Source organism: Arachis duranensis, chromosome 2 (genome assembly GCF_000817695.3).
Source record: "Arachis duranensis cultivar V14167 chromosome 2, aradu.V14167.gnm2.J7QH, whole genome shotgun sequence".
Taxonomy (NCBI): Eukaryota; Viridiplantae; Streptophyta; class Magnoliopsida; order Fabales; family Fabaceae; genus Arachis; species Arachis duranensis.
Genome location: NC_029773.3, coordinates 82,639,766 through 82,659,092, shown reverse-complemented (window position 1 = coordinate 82,659,092; position 19,327 = coordinate 82,639,766). Strand labels below are relative to the sequence as shown.

Genomic DNA, 19,327 nt, shown 5'->3' with positions numbered 1-19,327 from the left:
CGCAACCTTTCTCGTCGCAGTTGCTCGGAAAATGCAATGCGGAGGAGGCGGCCAACGCCGTCGCATCGGGAAGGAAGCGGTTGATCATGTAAGTCGGCGATTGGTAACCGTCAGATTCTTGAATCTTTAATCGCAACAATCCTTCGTTAGTGTTGCTATTGTTATTGTAACGCGCCTTCTCTGATTTCTTTTGAACAATGTCCAGAGCTTCTGAAAGAGAGAAAACATCCATAGCATCTGAGTAAACCTCGTCGTCGTCGTCGTCACTAACATCAGCGACCGGTGGTGGTAGTCTTGGCCGAGGGGTGTCGCCGGCTTCGGCGTAATCATTCTTGTCATTGTGCTTTGGCTTTCCCGGTGCTTGCTCCCACGAAAATGGAACTCCTGCACCTGCACACAGTGAATTATTATCTGACGGTGAAGAAAAACCGTAATGCTTTGTTGATAAAAGTGGTGCATTCAAGTTCAGCTTTCTTGGGCGTTGTTGTTTCAACAAGTCCATTATGGTGTACTCTCTCTAATCTTCTCATTCATATTATTCCTCCATATAAATCTCATGAGATAATTATTCAGATCTGGTTAGTCCACGAGGTTGCTGTTGCTGAATGAATGGTACGCCGGTTGCGGCGTCCAAGACTTACCTGAGGCTATCAAAGTGGGGTGTGTGTGGCTCTTTTATTTCTCTAAGTTCTATGACAAACAAGCATTTTGCAACTGCTTTCTATATCTGATTTTGTTCATATTATTATTAGTATCTGCAATCTAACTAATTCGGTTTGAGCATTGCAGAAAGAAAATTCTGGCACTATTTCTTACCCGTTTTCAAAAAACTTGAATATGATTGTTGATACGTTAGTTCTTACCAAGTGATGTTGGTCTTTGTAGTAGTTTATTGATGCTAAGCTTTGGTATGCATTGCTTGTTGTAAATTGATACCAGCCGAGTAACTTAATCCTATCACATATATCACAACTCACACCAAACAATATATAATAAAAATGAGTTATGTAGTATATACTTACACTATGGGGGCTAATACAACATAACAAACAGGGCTTTAGGTATATCATTGTGATGTTATGGTACTAGGCTTCTAAAAGCATGCATGTTAATCTCATATGATGTTGTGTTTGGTATGCTTTGTAAGATTGTACAAGCCATCTACTCCTTCGTGCAATTTTAGCTTAATGCTGATGTGGGGAATTTATACTATTAATTCTAGAGGACCTTTGTGTCGATGCTATTTACACTAGTCTAGTTTAACTGTGGTAGCAAGAAGGTGAATACAGAACAGTTGCAAAATTACATTAATGTTTGGATATTTGTTACCTAATATTGGTCAAACTTTGCATCTTACTATTCGTAGTTTTAAATGGGATAATCATATGTAGATTCCTATCTGTCTTTTGTGTATTATTATTACATTTTGTTTCTGACATTTTACCCATTCATTTTTGATATGGTTTATGTTTCCTGTCTTCAGGCCGTATTAAAGGAGTATGTCGAAAAGAGTGCAAATTTGACGTTTGAGCTAGTTAGGAGCAAGTTGACTCTGTTTTATGATTATTGGCAAATGAGTGAGGTAATTAGACCAAGGATATCCAGTTATCCACTATTGTAAATATAAATCTCTTTTATACTGTGTGTATCTGTGTTCAGTTTTTCATATGTAAAGATTTTTCTCTATCTCTTGTCATGGGAGATGAAATTCTCTTTTCACCCTCATGGTTTACAAAAATGATACCTGCGCTTCAAAAATAAAATAATATGTTTTGCCCTGTGTTCCATAAATTGTTTACTTTTTAATTTCAAATTTGTAATATGATCTCTAGAAGATAAGTTCTTTTAAAGAAGAAATTATTGAATTTTTGTATTCAACTTCAAATTGTGAGTGAAAAAAGAAATTCTCAGTCAGTCAATCCTGTATTATTGTTGCAGATCCTAGAGGTCTTGCTACCTGATGGTATGGTTGTTCCTTCAGATTTTGAGACCGTTGGTCACATTGCACACCTGAATTTGAGATCGAAACATTTACCATACAAAACACTCATAGAAAAGGTTCTTTATATAGAAATATCTTTGCCAATCAAGTTCAATGTGTAACCTAGAACATCATAAAATTTCTTAATCATGTTAACACATACTATCATATTCAGGTTGTGCCTGATAAAAATAAGCCAAAAAGACAAACAGTCATGAACAAGATTGATTCCATTCATAATGAATATAAGACCATACAGCTTGAGGTTCTTGGAGGAAACCACTCTCTAGTTACCACAGTTGTTGAGAACGGAATATGCTTTCAGGTTGACTTAGCAACAGTGTATGCTCTATTTCCATCACTGACCAGTTCAGAATATTTTGGAAGACTTGCTTTAATAATTGTTCAATTCATGTCAATGTAATAGCTCTCTATCTTCTAACATAGTAAACACTTGGAATTTGCTTCTTTTTTAACTATGCAGATATTGGAGTTCTAGGCTTGCAACTGAAAGACAGACTTTTGAGTGGTTTTACACGAAAAGATGTTTTCTTTATGTATCTATTTCTTTAGATTATATACCAGCCTACTTATATTAAATTTCAGTTTCTGTGTCATTTGATCCTATGTTTTGGACAAATTTGGCTGTTAAGCATAATCTGATGTCAGCTACCAATGATGAAATTTGATTGTTTGTAACAAATGTTTGAATATCAAAAGTGCTTTACAGTGACACAATGAGATAGTGCTACTTGGGTCTTGGTGCAGATTTGTTTAACAGTATGACTGTGAGAATAAGGTCAGTGAGAAATGCTTGGAATTGAATTTTGTCTGTCACATTTAATCTTTTCACAACTTATGGGCTCAGGTCATTTTAGTGCTACATGCTGGATTACAAAGATTTAAGCACGAGATGAACAGGTTTATTTTGTGAGTGGGTGTAGAAGTCTTGGATGGCTAGACAGCCTGTTGTTAGTAGCTGGATAGTGTGCAGCTTCTAATATTTAACACATCAATTAATCTTTTAAAAATGATTTATTGTTTAAATGACATTTGCTTGATTTTATGATTTCCTGAAAAATGGAAACAGTAAAATTACTTTGAAGTTCTTATGACATTGAAAGTCTCAAGGAAAATAAAAACTAAGCAACAATTAGTGGACCTGCATAAAACAGACAGCACAAAAGTGTTGTTGTTGCTTCAAAGACTTTCCTTTTCCTTTTTCCTTTTCCATGCAATAACTTCTCTTTTTATCTATAGTTGGTGACTTGTTAGAGCATTTTCTGTATGTTGACTTAATGATAGGGTTTTTTTTTAGATAAAATTCATGACTACTTAATAATAATAATTGAGAGGTGATGTTTTTTCTGGAGTTGGTCCCTTGGCTATATCTGCAGCAAAGATAGTTAAGCATGTTTTCGCTAATGATTTAAACCCATCTGTAGTGGAGTATTTGGAAAGAAATAATGTTCTAAACAAACTTGAAAGGAAGATTGAGGTATGCTTGCTTGTTAAGTGGTTATCTTCTCGAATATGTTTCATGAACTTTTACACACGAAATGATAAAAAGGAAGCAGCTCCTTGGAATATATAGATGCCATTTCTTGGTTAATGTAGAAGTACTGAAAATATTTATATATGGATTAGCAGGTAAGAAGCGCGGACATAAGCAGGAACTTTCAAAGTGTCTCTTTAGTATTTGAAGTATTGTTTGTGTGCTACGCAATGATGTGACTGAATGATGATTAAAAACTATGCACTATACCCATTATTAGTGTACTTTCACATGTTGATTAATAAACAAGGCAGAAGTTGCACTTGAATCAGCATACAATAACAATATTTTTCTTAATCTGCTGTTCTAGGTCTTTAACATGGATGGGAGAAGGTTCGTTAAGGCTATGTATGCCAGTTATAAAGCTCAATCAATCACGCATGTGGTTATGAACTTGCCAAATGAAGCTACAGAATTTCTAGGTTGCCTTTCATGACTGGATTACTCTGACTTTTTTTTTATATCTCATGTTCTTTTAATCTATCCAAATATATGTCACTCATCTAATTTGATCGATCCTACTTTGTATGTAAGTGTTATAACTTTAATCTGGTTAACTGTTTACACCTTGAGTAACTTATAGATGCTTTTCATCTACTGCAGATGCATTTAGAGGAATATACAAAGACAGACCGTAGGACACGGAATGCAACTTGCCAACGATCCATGTATATGGATTCTGCAAAGCGCAAGATCCGGAATTTGATTTTCACGAGGTAAGTTGTTGATATTTTATCTATATATATTTCTGTGCAGTCATTGGATCAGACTCAACACCAAATGACTGGAAATTTTACCATTGTGTCACTATCGAATGAGTGTGACCTGTTTCTTATTTTCCTTCTGCTTCCTTTTGTTTATTTAGTCATACATATATCTTGTAACAAACATAAAATCATGTTAACGAAGAAGCCGTTGTGGAGCAGAGAATAAGAATCGACCTGTTAGAGGTCGCAGTCAACATAGAAATGCGACATGTACGACTTGTAGCGCCCGAAAAATGGATGTTGTGTGCATCATTCGTTCTCCCTAGAAGTGTAGCATTTGCTAATACTACAATTGATACTTAAATATTTTACTCTTATTTAACCATATTGCATGGAGAAAGTTTTGTTGCATTGCATTAGTTACCCATGCCCAGAGCGAATAATGTACATATGTTGTAACATGTATTTTTCAAAATCGATACCAGAGCATAGCTTTATTTATTTATTTTCTTAGGATATTTGAAATAAAAATCCAATAACATGTATTTATTGAATTGTAAGAGCTGCCGGTGGGTTCTTTTCGAGTTGAAGCTGATTTATCTTATTCAATAGTGGTTCAATGATCGACCCAAATGCTGATACTGTCAGTTCCTTATAAATAACATCATTTTTTTGGCATACATCTTTTTATATATTTCTAATGAAAATAAAATTAATAAAAGACGGGCAAAAGTACCTTTTCCTTTATTAATAATTATCCTCTTCTATTTATCTAAGATGAATCACGAGAAATCCCAATAATCAAGAGTATTTTTCGAATATTCTATTCAAATATAAAATACTGTTCCAACAAAGTTGGCCATTTATTTTTTAATCCTTTTTTCTTTCGGGATGTGTTATTCAAACATACCTGTGATTTATGGCTTACAGTTACAGCCTTACACATCAGATAGAAAACAAGATCTCAAGGACCCAGCCAAGGGGCCAAAATAACATAATTACAAGAGAGTAAAATGTCTTTGCAACTTAGTAAAAGAAACACAGACGCAGTTAGTTGATTCTGAATGAAAACAGCAGGGAGCATAATCCTAAGGACTCACTTCCCCACTCCAACTAAGCTACTCTTCCTTCCTCTTACAAATCCCAAACACTCCCTCTCCCTGATTCCCATTTCCATATCCTTCACCCGCTTCTCAGCCACCAATTCCAATCCAATCTTATACGGACCTTCCCTCCACAAAGGAACCGCTCCAACATTTTAACGCCCCCATAACGACGCCTTTCTCACCCTCCATGAAGATTCCTTCACTCGCGTCTTCCACCTCTCTGCCCTCTGCGTCCCCTCCACCCACTGCACCGCCTTAGAGACTTGCATCCATGCTACCTCCTTGCGGAGAGGTCGGCTTGACAGCTTTCCGGTTCTTTCATTTCTTCATGAGTTCTCCAACTTTTCATGCTTCTTTCTTCATTCCCTTGATCCAATCTTTGCCTCCTAAACCTTAAACCACTTAACAAACATATCAAGGCATCTAATGGAATTAAGGAGAATTAGATTTAGCTATTTTAAGTCCTAAAAGGCATGTTTTCACTCTTAAGCACAATTAAAGGAGAATATACAAAACCATGCTATTTCATTGAATAAATGTGGGTGAAAGGTGATAAAATCCCCTAAATTAAGCACAAGATAAACCCTCAAAATGGGGTTTGTCACTCCTCAACTGGCCTCGTGTTTGCAACATCGCTCGTGTCCCCAGTGATGACCTCGGTCCCGACCTCGCTTCACTAGTTACCTCCGAAGAATCAGGATGAGGAAAAGAAGGACACGTGTCGTTGTAGCGTCAGATTTGAGGCCAAGCCGAGGGAGACGGTGACATTTTGAGCCCGGTTTTGTACAGAGAGAAGCTGCCAAGGATGTTCAATGTGCGCGACTTTGTGAAGTTTAGGAACCTGGCGAAGATATTGAGACCGCCGAAGAGGAAAAAGAAGAAGAAGAAGGAGGAGGAGGAGTTGAAAGTCGAGAGGCGCATGGGGAAGAACATTTTTGCTACGGTGGAGGTTGTTGAAGAGGACGATAATGGAGGGGGTATTTTGAGAAATTTGGTTGAGGTGGAGTTTGGGAGGGAGAAGTGGAGGGGCTCCACGAGGTTGTTGTTGCTAGATGAACGGTACGCCGGTTGCGGCATCCAAGACTTGCCTGAGGCTATCAAGGTGGTGTGTGTGTGGCTCTTTTGTTTCTGTGAGTTCTATGACAAACAAGCATTTTGCAACTGCTATCTATATCTGATTTTGTTCATATTATTATTAGTATCTAAAATTTAACTAATTCGGTTTGAGCATTGCGGAAAGAAAGCTCTGGCACTATTTCTAACCCGTTTCAGAAGACTTGAATATGTTTGTTGATACGTTAGTTCTTACCAAGCGATGTTGGACTTTGTAGTAGTTTATTGATGCTAAGCTTTGGTATGCATTGCTTGTTGTAAATTGATACCAGCCAAATAGGTTAGCTGAGTAACTTAATCCTATCACATATATCATACCTCACACCAAACAATATATAATAAAAATGAGTTATGTAGTATATACTTATACTATAGGGGCTAATGCAACATAACAAACAGGGCTTTAGGCATAGCATTGTGATGCTATGGTACTAGGCATCTGAAAGCATGTATGTTAATCTCATATGATGTTTTGTGTTTGGTATGCTTTGTAAGATTGTACAAGCCTTCTAATCCTTCGTGCAATTTTAGCTTAATGCTGATGTAGGAAATTTATACTGCCAGTCCTGAAGGACCTTTGTGTCGATGTTATTTACACTAGTTCAGTTTAACTGTGGTAGCATGAAAGTGAATACAGAACAGTTGCAAAATTACATTAATGATTGGATATTCGTTACCTGATATTGGTCAAACTTTGCATCTTGCTATTCGTAGTTTTAAATGGGATAATCATATGTAGATTCCTATCTGCCTTTTGTGTATTATTATTGCATTTTGTTTCTGAGATTTTACCCATTCACTTTTGATATGGTTTATGTTTCATGTCTTCAAGCCGTATTAAAGGAGTATGCCAAAGAGAGTGCAAATTTGACTTTTGAGCTAGTTAGGTGCAAGTTGACTCTGTTTTATAATTATTGGCAGATGAATGAGGTAATTAGACCAAGGATATCTAGTTATCCACTGTTGTAAATATAAATCTCTTTTAGCCTGTGTGTATCTGTGTTCAGTTTTTCATATGTAAAGATTTTTCTCTATCTCTTGTCGTGGGAGATGAAATTCTCTTTTCAACCTCATGGTTTACATAAATGATACCTGTGCTTCAAAAATAAAATAATATGTTTTGCCTTGTATTCCATAAGATATTTACTTTTTAATTTCAAATTTGTATTATTATCTGTAGAAGATACGTTCTTTTAAAAAATAAATTATTGAATTTCTTTATTCAATTTCAAATTGTGAGTGAAAAAAGAAATTCTCAGTCAGTCAGTCCTGTATTATTGTTGCAGATCCTAGTGGTCTTGCTACTTGATGGTATGGTTGTTCCTTCAGCTTTTGAGACCATTAGTCACATTGCACACCTGAATTTGAGATCGGAACAATTACCATACAAAACACTCATAGAAAAGGTTCTTTGTATAGAAATATCTTTGCCAATCAAGTTCAATGTGTAACCTAGAACATCATAAAATTTCATAATCATGTTAACACATACTATCATATTCAGGTTGTGCCTGATAAAAATAAGCCAAAGATACAAACAGTCGTGAACAAGATTGATTCCATTCATAATGAATACAGGACCTTGCAACTTGAGATTCTAGTAGGAAACCGCTCTCTAGTTACCACATTTGTTGAGAACGGAATATGCTTTCAGGTTGACTTAGCAACAGTGTATGCTCTATTTCCATCACTGAGCAGTTCAGAATATTTTGGAAGACTTGCTTTAATAATTGTTCAATTCATGTCAATGTAATAGCTCTCTATCTCCTAACATAGTAAACACCTGGAATTTGCTTCTTTTTTACTATACAGATATTGGAGTTCTAGGCTTGCAACTGAAAGACAAAGGCTTTTGAGTGGTTTTACACGAAAAGATGTTGTCTGTATGTATCTATTTCTTTAGATTATATATCAGCGTACTTCAGTTTCTGTGTCATTTGATCCTATGTTTTGAACAAATTTGGCTGTTCAGCATAATCTGATGTCAGCTATCAATGATGAAATTTGATTATTTGTAACAAATGTTTGACTATCAAAAATGCTTAACAGTGACACAATGAGATAGTGCTACTTGGGTCTTGGTGCAGATTTGCTAAACAGTATGGTTGTGAGAATGAGATAAGTGATAAATGCTTGGAATTGAATTTTGTCTGTGAGATTTAACCTTTTCACAACTTATGGGCTCAGGTTATTTTAGTGCTACATGCTGGATTAGATAGATTTAAGCATGTGAAGAACTGGTTTATTTTGTGAGTGAGTGTAGAAGTCTTGGATGGCTAGACAGCCCGTTGTTGGTAGCTGGATAATGTATAGTCTAGCAGCTTCTAATATTTAAGAGATCAATTAATTTTTTAAAAATGATTTATTGTTTAAATGACATTTGCTTGAATTTATGATTTCCTGGAAAATGGAAACAGTAAAATTACTTTAAAGTTCTTATGATATTGAAAGTCTCAAGGAAAATAAAAACTAAGCAACAATTAGTGGACCTGCATAAAACAGACAGCAAATGTGTTGCTTTTGCTTCAAAGACTTTCCTTTTTCTTTTCCTTTTCCATGCAATAACTTCTCTTTTTATCTTTAGTTGGTGACTTGTTAGAGCATTCTCTGTATGTTGACTTAATGATAGGGGGTTTTTTTGGATAAAATTCATGACTACTTAATAATAATAACGTTATAAAATCATATTGACAAGTGATGTTTTTTTCTAGAATTGGTCCCTTGGCCATATCTGGAGCAAAGATAGTTAAGCATGTTTTTGTTAATGACTTAAACCCATTTGTAGTGGAGTATCTGGAAAGAAATAGTGTTCTAAACAAACTTGAAAGGAAGATTGATGTATGCTTGCTTGTTAAGTGGTTATCTTCTCGAATATGTTTCATGAACTTTTACACACGAAATGATAGAAAGGAAGCAGCTCCATGGAATATATAGATGCCATTTCTTGGTTAATGTAGAACTGCTAAAATTATTTATATATGGAATAGCAGGCAAGAAGTGCGGACATAAGCAGGAACTTTCAAAGTGTCTCTTTAGTATTTGAAGTATTGTTTGTGTGCTACACAATGATGTGACTTAGTGATAATTAAAAACTATGCACTATACACATTATTAGTGTACTTTCACATATTGATTAAGAAACAAGGCAGAAGTTACACTTGAATCAGCGTACAGTAACAATATTTTTCTTAATCTGTTGTTCTAGGTCTTTAACATGGATGGGAAAAGGTTCATTAAGGCTATGTATGCCAGTTATAAAGCTCTATCAATCACACAAGTGGTTATGAACTAGCCAAATGAAGCTGTAGAATTTCTAGGTTGCCTTTCATGACTGGATCACTGTGACTTTTTTTTATATATCTCATGTTCCTTTAATCTATCCAAATATATGTCACTCATCTAATTTGATCGACCCTACTTTGTATGTAAGTGTTATAACTTAAATCTGGTTAACTATTTACACCTTGATTAACTTCTAGATGCTTTTCTTCTACTACAGATGCCTTTAGAGGAATATACAAAGACAGACCAAAGGACACGGAATGCAACTTGCCAACGATCCATGTTTATGGATTCTCCAAAGCGCAACATCCAGAATTTATTTTCACGAGGTAACTTGCTGATAATTTTTTCTGTATATATTTCTGTGCAGTCATAGGATCAGACTCAACACCAAATGACTAGGAATTTTACCATTGTGACCTTCTCGAATGCGTGTGACCTGTTTCTTCTTCTCCCTATGCTTCTTTTTGTTTATTTAGTCATACATATACTTTGCGACAAACATAAAAGCATGTTAACGAAGAAGCCCCTTGTGGTGCAGAGAATAAGAATCGCGCTGCTAGAGCTCGCAGTCAACGTAGAAATGCGACATGTACGACTTGTGGCGCCCGAAAAATGGATGTTGTGTGCATCATTCGTTCTTCCTAGAAGTGTAGTATTTGCTAATACTGCAATTGATACTTAAATATTTTACTGATATTTAGCCACATTGCATGGCGAAAGTTTTGTTGCATTACATTAGTTACCCATGCCTAGAGCGAATAATGTACATATGTTGTAACATGTATTTTTCAAAATCGATACAAGAGCATAGCTTTGTTTATTTATTTTCTTAGGATGTTTGAAATAAAAGTCCAATAACATGCATTTATTAAATTATAGGAGCTGTTGGTGGGTTCTTTTCAAGTTGAAGTTGATTTATCTTATTCAAGAGTGATTTTATGATAGACCAAAATGCTGATACTACCAGTTCTTCATAAATAACATCATTTTTTTGGCATATATCTTTTTATATGTTTCTAATAAAAATAAAATTAATAAAAGACGGACAAAAGTACCTTTTTCTTTATTAATAATTATCCTCTTTCTTTTTTAAGCTGAATCACGAGAAATTCTAATAATCAAAAGTATTTTTCAAATATTTTATGCAAATGTAAAATACTGTTCCAATAAAATTAGCCATTTATTTTTTAATCCTTTTTTTTGGGATGTGTTATTCAAACATACCTGTGATTTATAGTTTACAGTTACAGCCTTACACATCAGACAGACGCAGTTAGTTGATTCTGAATGAAAATAGCAGGGAGCATATTCCTAAGGACTCACTTCCCCACTCCAACTAAGCTACTTTTCCTTCCTCTTACAAATCCCAAACACTCCCTCTCCCTGATTCCCATTTCCATATCCTTCACCCGTTTCTCAGCCACCAATTTCAATCCAATCTTATACGGACCTTCCCTCCACAAAGGAACCACTCCAACGCTTCAACGCCCCCAAAACGACGCCCTTCTCACCGTCTGTGAAGATGCCTTCACTCGCGTCTTCCACCTCTCCGCCCTCTGCGTCCCCTCCGCCCACTACTCCGCCTTAGAGACTCGCCTCCGCGGCCACCTCCTCAACTGTCCTCGTGTTCGCAACATCACTCGCGTCCCCGGTGATGACCTCAATCCCGACCTCGCTTCGCTGGTTACCTCCGGAGAATCAGGAGGAGGAGAAGAAGGACACGTGTCATTGTAGCGACGAATTTACGGCCAAGCCGAAGGAGACGGCGACGTTTTGAGCCTGGTTCTGTATAGAGAGAAGCTCGCAAGGACGTTCAATACGCGCAGCTTCGTGAAGTTCAGGAACTTGGCGAAGATATCGAGGCCGCCGAAGAGGAAGAAAAATAAGGAGGAGGACGAGGAGGTGAAAGTCGAGAGGCGCATGGGGAAGAACAGTTTTGCTACTGTGGAGGTTGTTGAAGAGGACGATAATGGAGGGGGTATTTTGAGGAATTTGGTTGAGGAGGAGTTTGGTAGGGAGAAGTGAAGGGGCTTCACGAGGTTGCTGTTGCTGGATGAACAGTACGTCGGTCGCGGCGTCCAAGACTTGCCTGAGGCTATCAAGATGGTGTGTGTGGCTCTTTTGTTTCTGTGAGTTATGTGACAAACAAGCATTTTGTAACTGCTTTCTATATCTGATTTTGTTCATATTATTATTAGTATCTGCAATCTAATTACTTCGGTTTGAGCATTGCGGAAAGAAAGTTCTGGCACTATTTCTTACCTGTTTCAGAAGACTTGAGTATGATTATTGATACGTTAGTTCTTAGCAAGCGATGTTGGTCTTTGTAGTAGTTTATTGATGCAAAATTACATCAGGTGTGTAGTTTTCATCAGATTTAGAGCCGATTTTGGATTTAACAAATAGGCACAGTAAATATTTTGAGTCGAATCGGGTGTGGGTCACGTCAAACTCGGTTTTACCCGGCTGATGAACACCCTAATATATATGAACCTTAGAATGTATCTTCCTCTCATCCCAAGGCACTAGATGATGGGAAATAGATGTTTTACTTATAATTGCTTCGATCAAATCTTTCCCGCGTTCGCATCCGACCCACCAATCGCATCTTCAAGCATGAATGCTGCCTCTCCTTCGATACACCCGTAAGGTAAATTCCAAATCAAATTACTATTAGGGTTTTTCTTTTCTTTTCCCCCCTGAATACCAGAGCTTCACTGAGCAATTTTTCTTCTTCTTTGGATTCCTACTGTCTTAGCTCATTTTAGCTGGAAATTGAATCAAAATCAGTTCTTTGCTGGGTTTTGTTTTCAAATGATAGGTTATATATAGATATCGTTGTTGTTGTTGAATGTTGATTGGTGCTGAATTATTATTTTCTTTTTGAATTCTATTTTTCAGAAGTCAGAGGGTGGGTTGTACATCGACATGTTCACTTTCCTTGCCTTTGGGAAGGACTGTGTGGGTTGGAATTTCGAGAAGACTGGTAACCCTGTTTATTTACATGTAAAGAAGACTAAGAAACTGGTTCCAGAAGACAGGCCTACCAAGAAACCAACCCGCTTGGCGATAGGTTCGTGAAATGAAAATTAAGCTTGCTCTGATATTCAGTGTTCTGCCGTTGCTTCTGCTGTTTTCTGTGATGAATAAGGGGGCTTTCTACCAGTTTGACAAATTTGCTGTTCTTTTTGTGGATGTATCATCTTTTATATATCTTGTTAATTTGTAGGGGTTGAAGGGGGATTCGACAACAATGAACCCGAATATGAAGAAACTCATACTATAGTCATTTTACCAAACTATATATCTCTTCCATTCCCATCTGTTGAATTGCCAGAGAAGGTACTTGTTTATGGTTCTTTCTGTCTTTTGTTATGGTGGTGTATTTCTTTTTTATTTTTCTTATTTCGTTAAAAATACTCCAGGTAAGGTTGGCTGCAGATGCTATAGTACTAGCTGAGGGTGCTGAACGGAAGGAGCAGGTTGCAGCTTGGACTGCTGATAAGAAAACAGTTAGTACCTATGCAATGAATTTACAGCAACTTGACAATGGTGTTGTCATTCCTCCGTCTGGTTGGAAATGTGCCAAGTGTGACAAGACGGATAATCTTTGGCTAAATCTGACTGATGGGATGATTCTTTGTGGGAGGCGAAATTGGGATGGAAGTGGTGGAAACAACCATGCTGTTGAGCATTACAATGAGACAGGCTACCCTCTTGCTGTAAAGCTCGGGACTATCACTGCTGATTTGGAAGCAGCAGGTGATGCCCTACAGCATATTGTGCTTTGACATTCTTATAGTCCTAATAGTTTCAATGATTTACTTGTATTGCCTGATTCACTTTGCAATCATGAAGGGTTACCATTGCCCACATGATCATTATGTTGACAAACTTCATTGTTTCGCTGTAATGTTGGTTTTAAATAAGTAATGTGAAGGAGAGGCTAGTAGGTTTTTTTTTCTTTAAATTTTTTTTTGTTTTCACATTTGGTGCTAATTATGGATAATGTATTTTGGCAGCTCAGACGTTTACTCATATCCAGAGGACAACAGCGTCTTAGACCCACATCTAGCACAGCATCTGGCCTTTTTTGGCATTGACTTCTCATCACTACAAAAGGTTAATTCTTTCTCTTGTGTTGATAACTTGATATATTCCTGATGGTACTTGAGTTCTGTGGCATTTTTTCACCCGATCTTATGACTGTGCCCTTTGACCATCTTTATAAAGAAAATGTTTCATTGTGCAAATATATGCTGATTGCTTGTCAAGCTTCTTCCCCTTCTAAGCATTAGGTTAATGTTAATGTGAGTATTGTTGGATGTTTATGCATTGGACATGATGTCACATAAGAGTTTGAATGTTACATGTTATCTAATTGCCAATTTATTATATTCAGACTGAAATGACGACCGCCGAAAGAGAACTTGATCACAATACCAATTTCAATTGGAATCGGATCCAAGAAAGTGGAGAGGAAAAGGAACCAATTTTTGGACCTGGATACACGGGATTGGTCAATCTTGGCAACAGGTAGAGTAGGCCTGTTTGACTCCTGGTTGCTACAGTGGTCTACTTTATCTGCTTTCTACTGTACTCATTTTTATTTCTTTCAGTTGTTACTTGGCAGCAACTATGCAAGTTGTGTTCACAACAAGATCATTCTGTTCAAGGTCTGTTCGTGTCTTGTATATTTTTGCCTTCTTTAAATTGTTTGAACCATATTTGCAATTTCGCAGTTGCTTCAATATCTTATATCTGGTATGATTGTGTGGCAGGTACTATATAAACCAAAGTCTGAAAAAGGCATTTGAGACGGCTCCTGCTGATCCAACCGTGGACTTGAATATGCAACTGTAAGTAACTAGATTGTTGTAATTGATTAGAAATCTGTTGCAATCTCTTTTCTAAATCAGCATGTGCTTTGTGTCTTAATTCTTGGAACAACTTCGGCACTGCATCTGTGGATCTTTTGTTTATAATCTACTATTATACTTCTCGGATGGGAAACATTGATTTGGGTATTAATTATACATGACATTCTCTCCTCTTAATAAAGCAAAAGGTTATAAATAATGAATAGCTTCTTCAAAACAGATTTATCTTTCCATACATAAATCTTCAAAAGAAAAGTATAATAATGGTTCTTGTCTTACTCCAGGACAAAACTGGCCCATGGTCTACTATCTGGCAAATATTCTATTTTGCCAGTCTATGAGGTGCGTAACCATCAATACATTTCTGTTGAAGATATGTTCAGATATGTTATTGTTCTTAATATCACCTTCTTTCCTCCAGAATGATGACAATTCAAGCATTGATGCCACAACTAAGACTCCAGTAATCTCTCTATCTCTTTGATGGCTAAGATTTCTAGTCAGATTTTGTCATCATGAATAGTTAAAATTTTTAATTGATCAGTTTCTCTGCGGGAAGTGTATTTTTCTAGGATTATATTCAGTACTAGTTTTTGTCAATGGATCCCCCCCTCTCTTCTTTTTTAATGCGCATTCATCAGAATTTTTTATTTGTTTCATCTTAATTGTTTTTAATTTTGATTAGTTTTTTCTTTCCCATTTTCTCTGGTTTCCCCTCTGCAATATACTCAAACATTAGAAACAGGAAGGGATACCTCCACGTATGTTCAAGCCTGTGATTGCTGCCAGTCATCCTGAATTTTCATCTATGCGGCAACAGGTATTTTTATTCCCTTAACATGAATCAATAGTATAAAAAGTGTGTTATTATGTTGCTGGAGATGTTCATAGTTATTTATGAACTTGCATTGAAATCTAATTTTAGTAGATGAACCTTAGAATGTATCTTCCTCACATCACAAGGCACTAGAAGATGGGAAGTAGATATGTTTTACTTACAATTGTTATGATGAATTTTACGTCTAATAATTAATTTTGGCCTATTATTAGCGCTAAAACCGACAACTTAAGGATTTCTGTTTGAAAATAATTTGTTCCTTCTATTTTCGATATACTAAATTTGTTCCATTTAGGGACATTTATTATGCTATCTTCTTACAGTTTGTTTCCAACATATTGTTAGGATGCTTTAGAATTTTTCCTTCATTTTCTCGATCAAGTTGAAATATCTAATGCTGGGAAAGCTGAACTAGATCCTGCAAAGTGTTTCAAGTTTGGTATTGAAGATCGAATCTTGTGTTCATCTGGAAAAGTTGCATATAATAAAAGACAAGACTACATTCTATCTCTTAATATCCCATTGCACGAAGCAACTAATAAAGGTGGTTTTTCAAATCATAAGCCTGGACTTAAATGGGAATTATTTAGATCTAACATCTAGTGCTTTTGTTTCTTTGAGAATTGCAGAAGAAATGGAATTATTTCGCAAATTGAAAGCAGAGAAGCTTTCTGAAGGGAAGGATGTGTAAGTCCAGATTCTCAGGAATCTTGCTATTTCCTAGATTTGCTTATATAGGTTTTTCTAATGATATTTTTTCCAATAGGTCGGCCGATGAGATTGTACGTCCAAGAGTTCCTTTAGAAGCTTGCCTTAGAAACTTCTCAGCTCCAGAGGAGATACATGATTTTTACAGCACTGCCTTAAAAGCAAAGACAACAGCATTGAAGTGAGCATTCAATAAAATTTAGCTTATATTACAATGACATGCGTGTTGGTTCATATAGGATAGAAGTTACATATGGTATTTTACGGCTCCTTGGCTTCATGAGAAATTTAATCTGTTATCCTCATTTGTGCTGAGCAGATAAAAATATGCATTGTTTGGTATATTTTGTTTCTGTCCTAAGTAGTGGTGGTGTTATTATTAATAGTACATTGGAAGTAATTTTGCTTCTGAAACTCTTGATCTGCAGGACAGCTGGTTTCACATCATTCCCTGATTACCTTGTGTTACATATGAGGTAATTCGTTATGGAGGAGGGATGGGTGCCCAAAAAGCTTGGTAATTCTTCTATCAAGATGTCATTAATGCACTTTGCTTAGTATTATTTTTCAAAGAATTTCATATTACTAATAACTTGTTTTCTTTCAGATGTGTACATAGATGTTCTTGATATCATAGATATTAATCATATGCGTAGCAAAGGTAATCACCCAGGGGAAGAACTGTTACCAGATGCGGGTACGTGACTTTTTAAGTAGATAATAGATATTTGATTTCAGAGAAACATGCTTGTGTCAACTAAACTATGTTGGGAATTAATCAGTCTGGATATGTATTCTATATATGCTTATTTATCCATTCTGTTGCATCAATGGGTTGTTTACCATGTCAAGTTTTCATTTTTGAATGAGTTGCTTGTATTGTGTAATATGTTCTCTATTAGAATTCCGTGTTGGTTACTTGGTTTTCGAAGATGGTATTTAAGTTAACTAACCACATCTGCATCATGTTGCACAGAACCCATTGACGAGGATTCAAACCAGCCTTCCGCCAATGAAGACATTGTGGCACAGCTGGTTTCCATGGGTTTTAACCAGCTTCATTGTCAGAAGGCAGCTATTAACACCTCAAATGCTGGAGTAGAGGAGGCAATGAATTGGTTACTATCTCACATGGATGATCCAGGTTTCTATTTTGCTTTCCTTTGTCATGCGAATCAATTACTTTTAACTGATCCTGTGGTTGCTTTTTGTTGTAAACCTATTATTCAGGGGATAATGGTAATTTTTTTCTATTAATTAGATATTGACAGTCCTATTTTAAAAGGCAACAGCTCTGACAACGTTGATCAATCAAAAGTGGACATACTCATTTCTTTTGGATTTGAAGATCATGTTGCTCGAAAGGCATTGAAGGCATCGGTAATTATTCTATGATGTTTTCCTCTCCCCGTTGTTGGATTTTGTTGGGTGAGTTCGTCCAGACAGTCTTTGAACTGGTAACACCTGCCTTGTAGGGTCAAGACATTGAGAAGGCAACAGAGTGGATATTCAGCAATCCCAATGCATCAGTTTCTAGTATGGATGCTAGTGCATCAAACACAACCTCTGCTTCAAATGATGTTGGCTTGTCAGATGGAGGAGGAAGTAAGTTATTACCTTTTTCAATTACTTTCTTTTGGTATATGCTGTAATTGTCATTGCCCTATGGTGTGATACTTCATCCTATTTCTCTGCTCATATTCCATTATTTTTCATTTAAGTGTTCATGTTGGTTTTAATCAATTTTTGGGTACCTTTGGCTTTTCGCAGAATATCGACTTATAGGAATTGTTAGCCACATGGGAACCTCGACACATTGTGGTCACTATGTAGCTCACATTTTGAAAGAAGGTAGATGGGTTATTTTCAATGACGCCAAGGTTGCGGTTTCGGTCCCAAGGACATGGGCTATCTATATTTTTTCGAGAGGATTGATGGTTGAATTAGATACTGTTTTTTTGATCACATGTTTGAACATTGTGATGATGAACATTTCATCTGTAAAGAGGATAGAATGGCACAAACCAGCTACCTGCACTACATACCTTTCTTGGTGGCATGGTAAACACTCATCTTTGGCTGTACCATTATTTTTTGGGTCTGCCAGTTGTGCTTCCATTCTGTGAGAACTAGACCGAACGTTCATACCCATCTCAGATATTTATAGAAATGAACTGTTTAGAAATTGAATAGCAAAGCGTTATTTGATGAGTTTATGCATGAGAATGTTTCTCTTAACGGCTAGATTGTGTTTCACATTATATCCCGGCAAGTACTTCTTAGTGTAGAAGTTGAATGGAAGTTTAAGGAATTAATGTGTGTTTGGTTTGGTATATTCATGGTGAATTTTAAGAGAATGCTTTTAGGATAAAGATAGACCACACTGCATCTAAGATATTTAAAGATGGGACCACGAAATATATTTAAATTTCAGAGAACATATCTTAGGACTCAGCTTTCGGTGAATACGAGTGATGTGGCAATTTTACGTTGATGTGTCAGCTGAGAGTTGTTATTATGTTAGTGATATGGTAGCATATAATTGCAACGTCAATACTCAATATCTCTGTCAAGAATGTTAACTTTCAAAGTATAATTGAAACATTAGAATAAAATTAAAATAAAACATTTGAGAGATACATGATATACTTTATTTCTTATTCATGTTATGTTTTAATTTAAGACACGTGAAACATGAAATGGATTTTATTGGGAACTTTAACAGAGAAAAAATGAGGGGGAGTCAAAGCTTTGAAACAGTTTAGTAGATGCGTAGACGGAAGAAGTTGTAGACTGTTGTGATCATGATTTATGAGTGTATGTGTTTCTATTCAGTGTAGCGTTCAAGTTCCACACAATTCGCTTTTTCTCTTCACTTTCAAATTCCAATTATGTGGTCCCTCCCAAATATGGAAATGCATCCAGAATAACTAGTCTTTAGTGTTCCTTCTTCAGCAATTATTTATACTCCAATTTCTTTCCATACAAGACTCGCAAAAATCTATATTTGAATTCATAAATCTAAACTGTTTACGAGATTATTGTTCATTACATATTTGGAACATGCAAGAAATCTAGAGTTGTATGTGACCACACTATGGTAAGCTTAATTAATTAACCGTGTTCATCGATGACTTATTATCCACAATAGGCC

General features: G+C 36.2%; 1 protein-coding gene and 3 pseudogenes across 1 annotated transcript; all 4 read left to right on the top strand.

The window, feature by feature from the left end:
- The first annotated feature begins 375 nt into the window (after positions 1 to 375).
- On the top strand, positions 376 to 4,606 carry LOC107475399 (tRNA (guanine(37)-N1)-methyltransferase 1-like; annotated as a pseudogene).
- A 79-nt stretch (positions 4,607 to 4,685) lies between these two features.
- Positions 4,686 to 10,429, top strand: LOC107475401 (tRNA (guanine(37)-N1)-methyltransferase 1-like; annotated as a pseudogene).
- Positions 10,430 to 11,025: 596 nt separating this feature from the next.
- On the top strand, positions 11,026 to 11,880 carry LOC107475389 (tRNA (guanine(37)-N1)-methyltransferase 1-like; annotated as a pseudogene).
- A 3-nt stretch (positions 11,881 to 11,883) lies between these two features.
- LOC107475387 (ubiquitin carboxyl-terminal hydrolase 14-like) lies at positions 11,884 to 18,115 on the top strand. The gene is given in 21 exon segments (XM_052257911.1): positions 11,884 to 12,397; positions 12,649 to 12,820; positions 12,977 to 13,089; positions 13,173 to 13,509; positions 13,775 to 13,869; positions 14,150 to 14,283; positions 14,367 to 14,423; positions 14,529 to 14,606; positions 14,912 to 14,969; positions 15,049 to 15,090; positions 15,367 to 15,447; positions 15,811 to 16,009; positions 16,095 to 16,152; positions 16,232 to 16,354; positions 16,602 to 16,690; positions 16,781 to 16,870; positions 17,150 to 17,317; positions 17,435 to 17,553; positions 17,649 to 17,778; positions 17,944 to 18,063; positions 18,066 to 18,115. Coding segments are annotated over 21 exon segments (2,343 nt in total). The 5' UTR covers positions 11,884 to 12,367.
- The last annotated feature ends 1,212 nt before the right edge of the window (positions 18,116 to 19,327 follow it).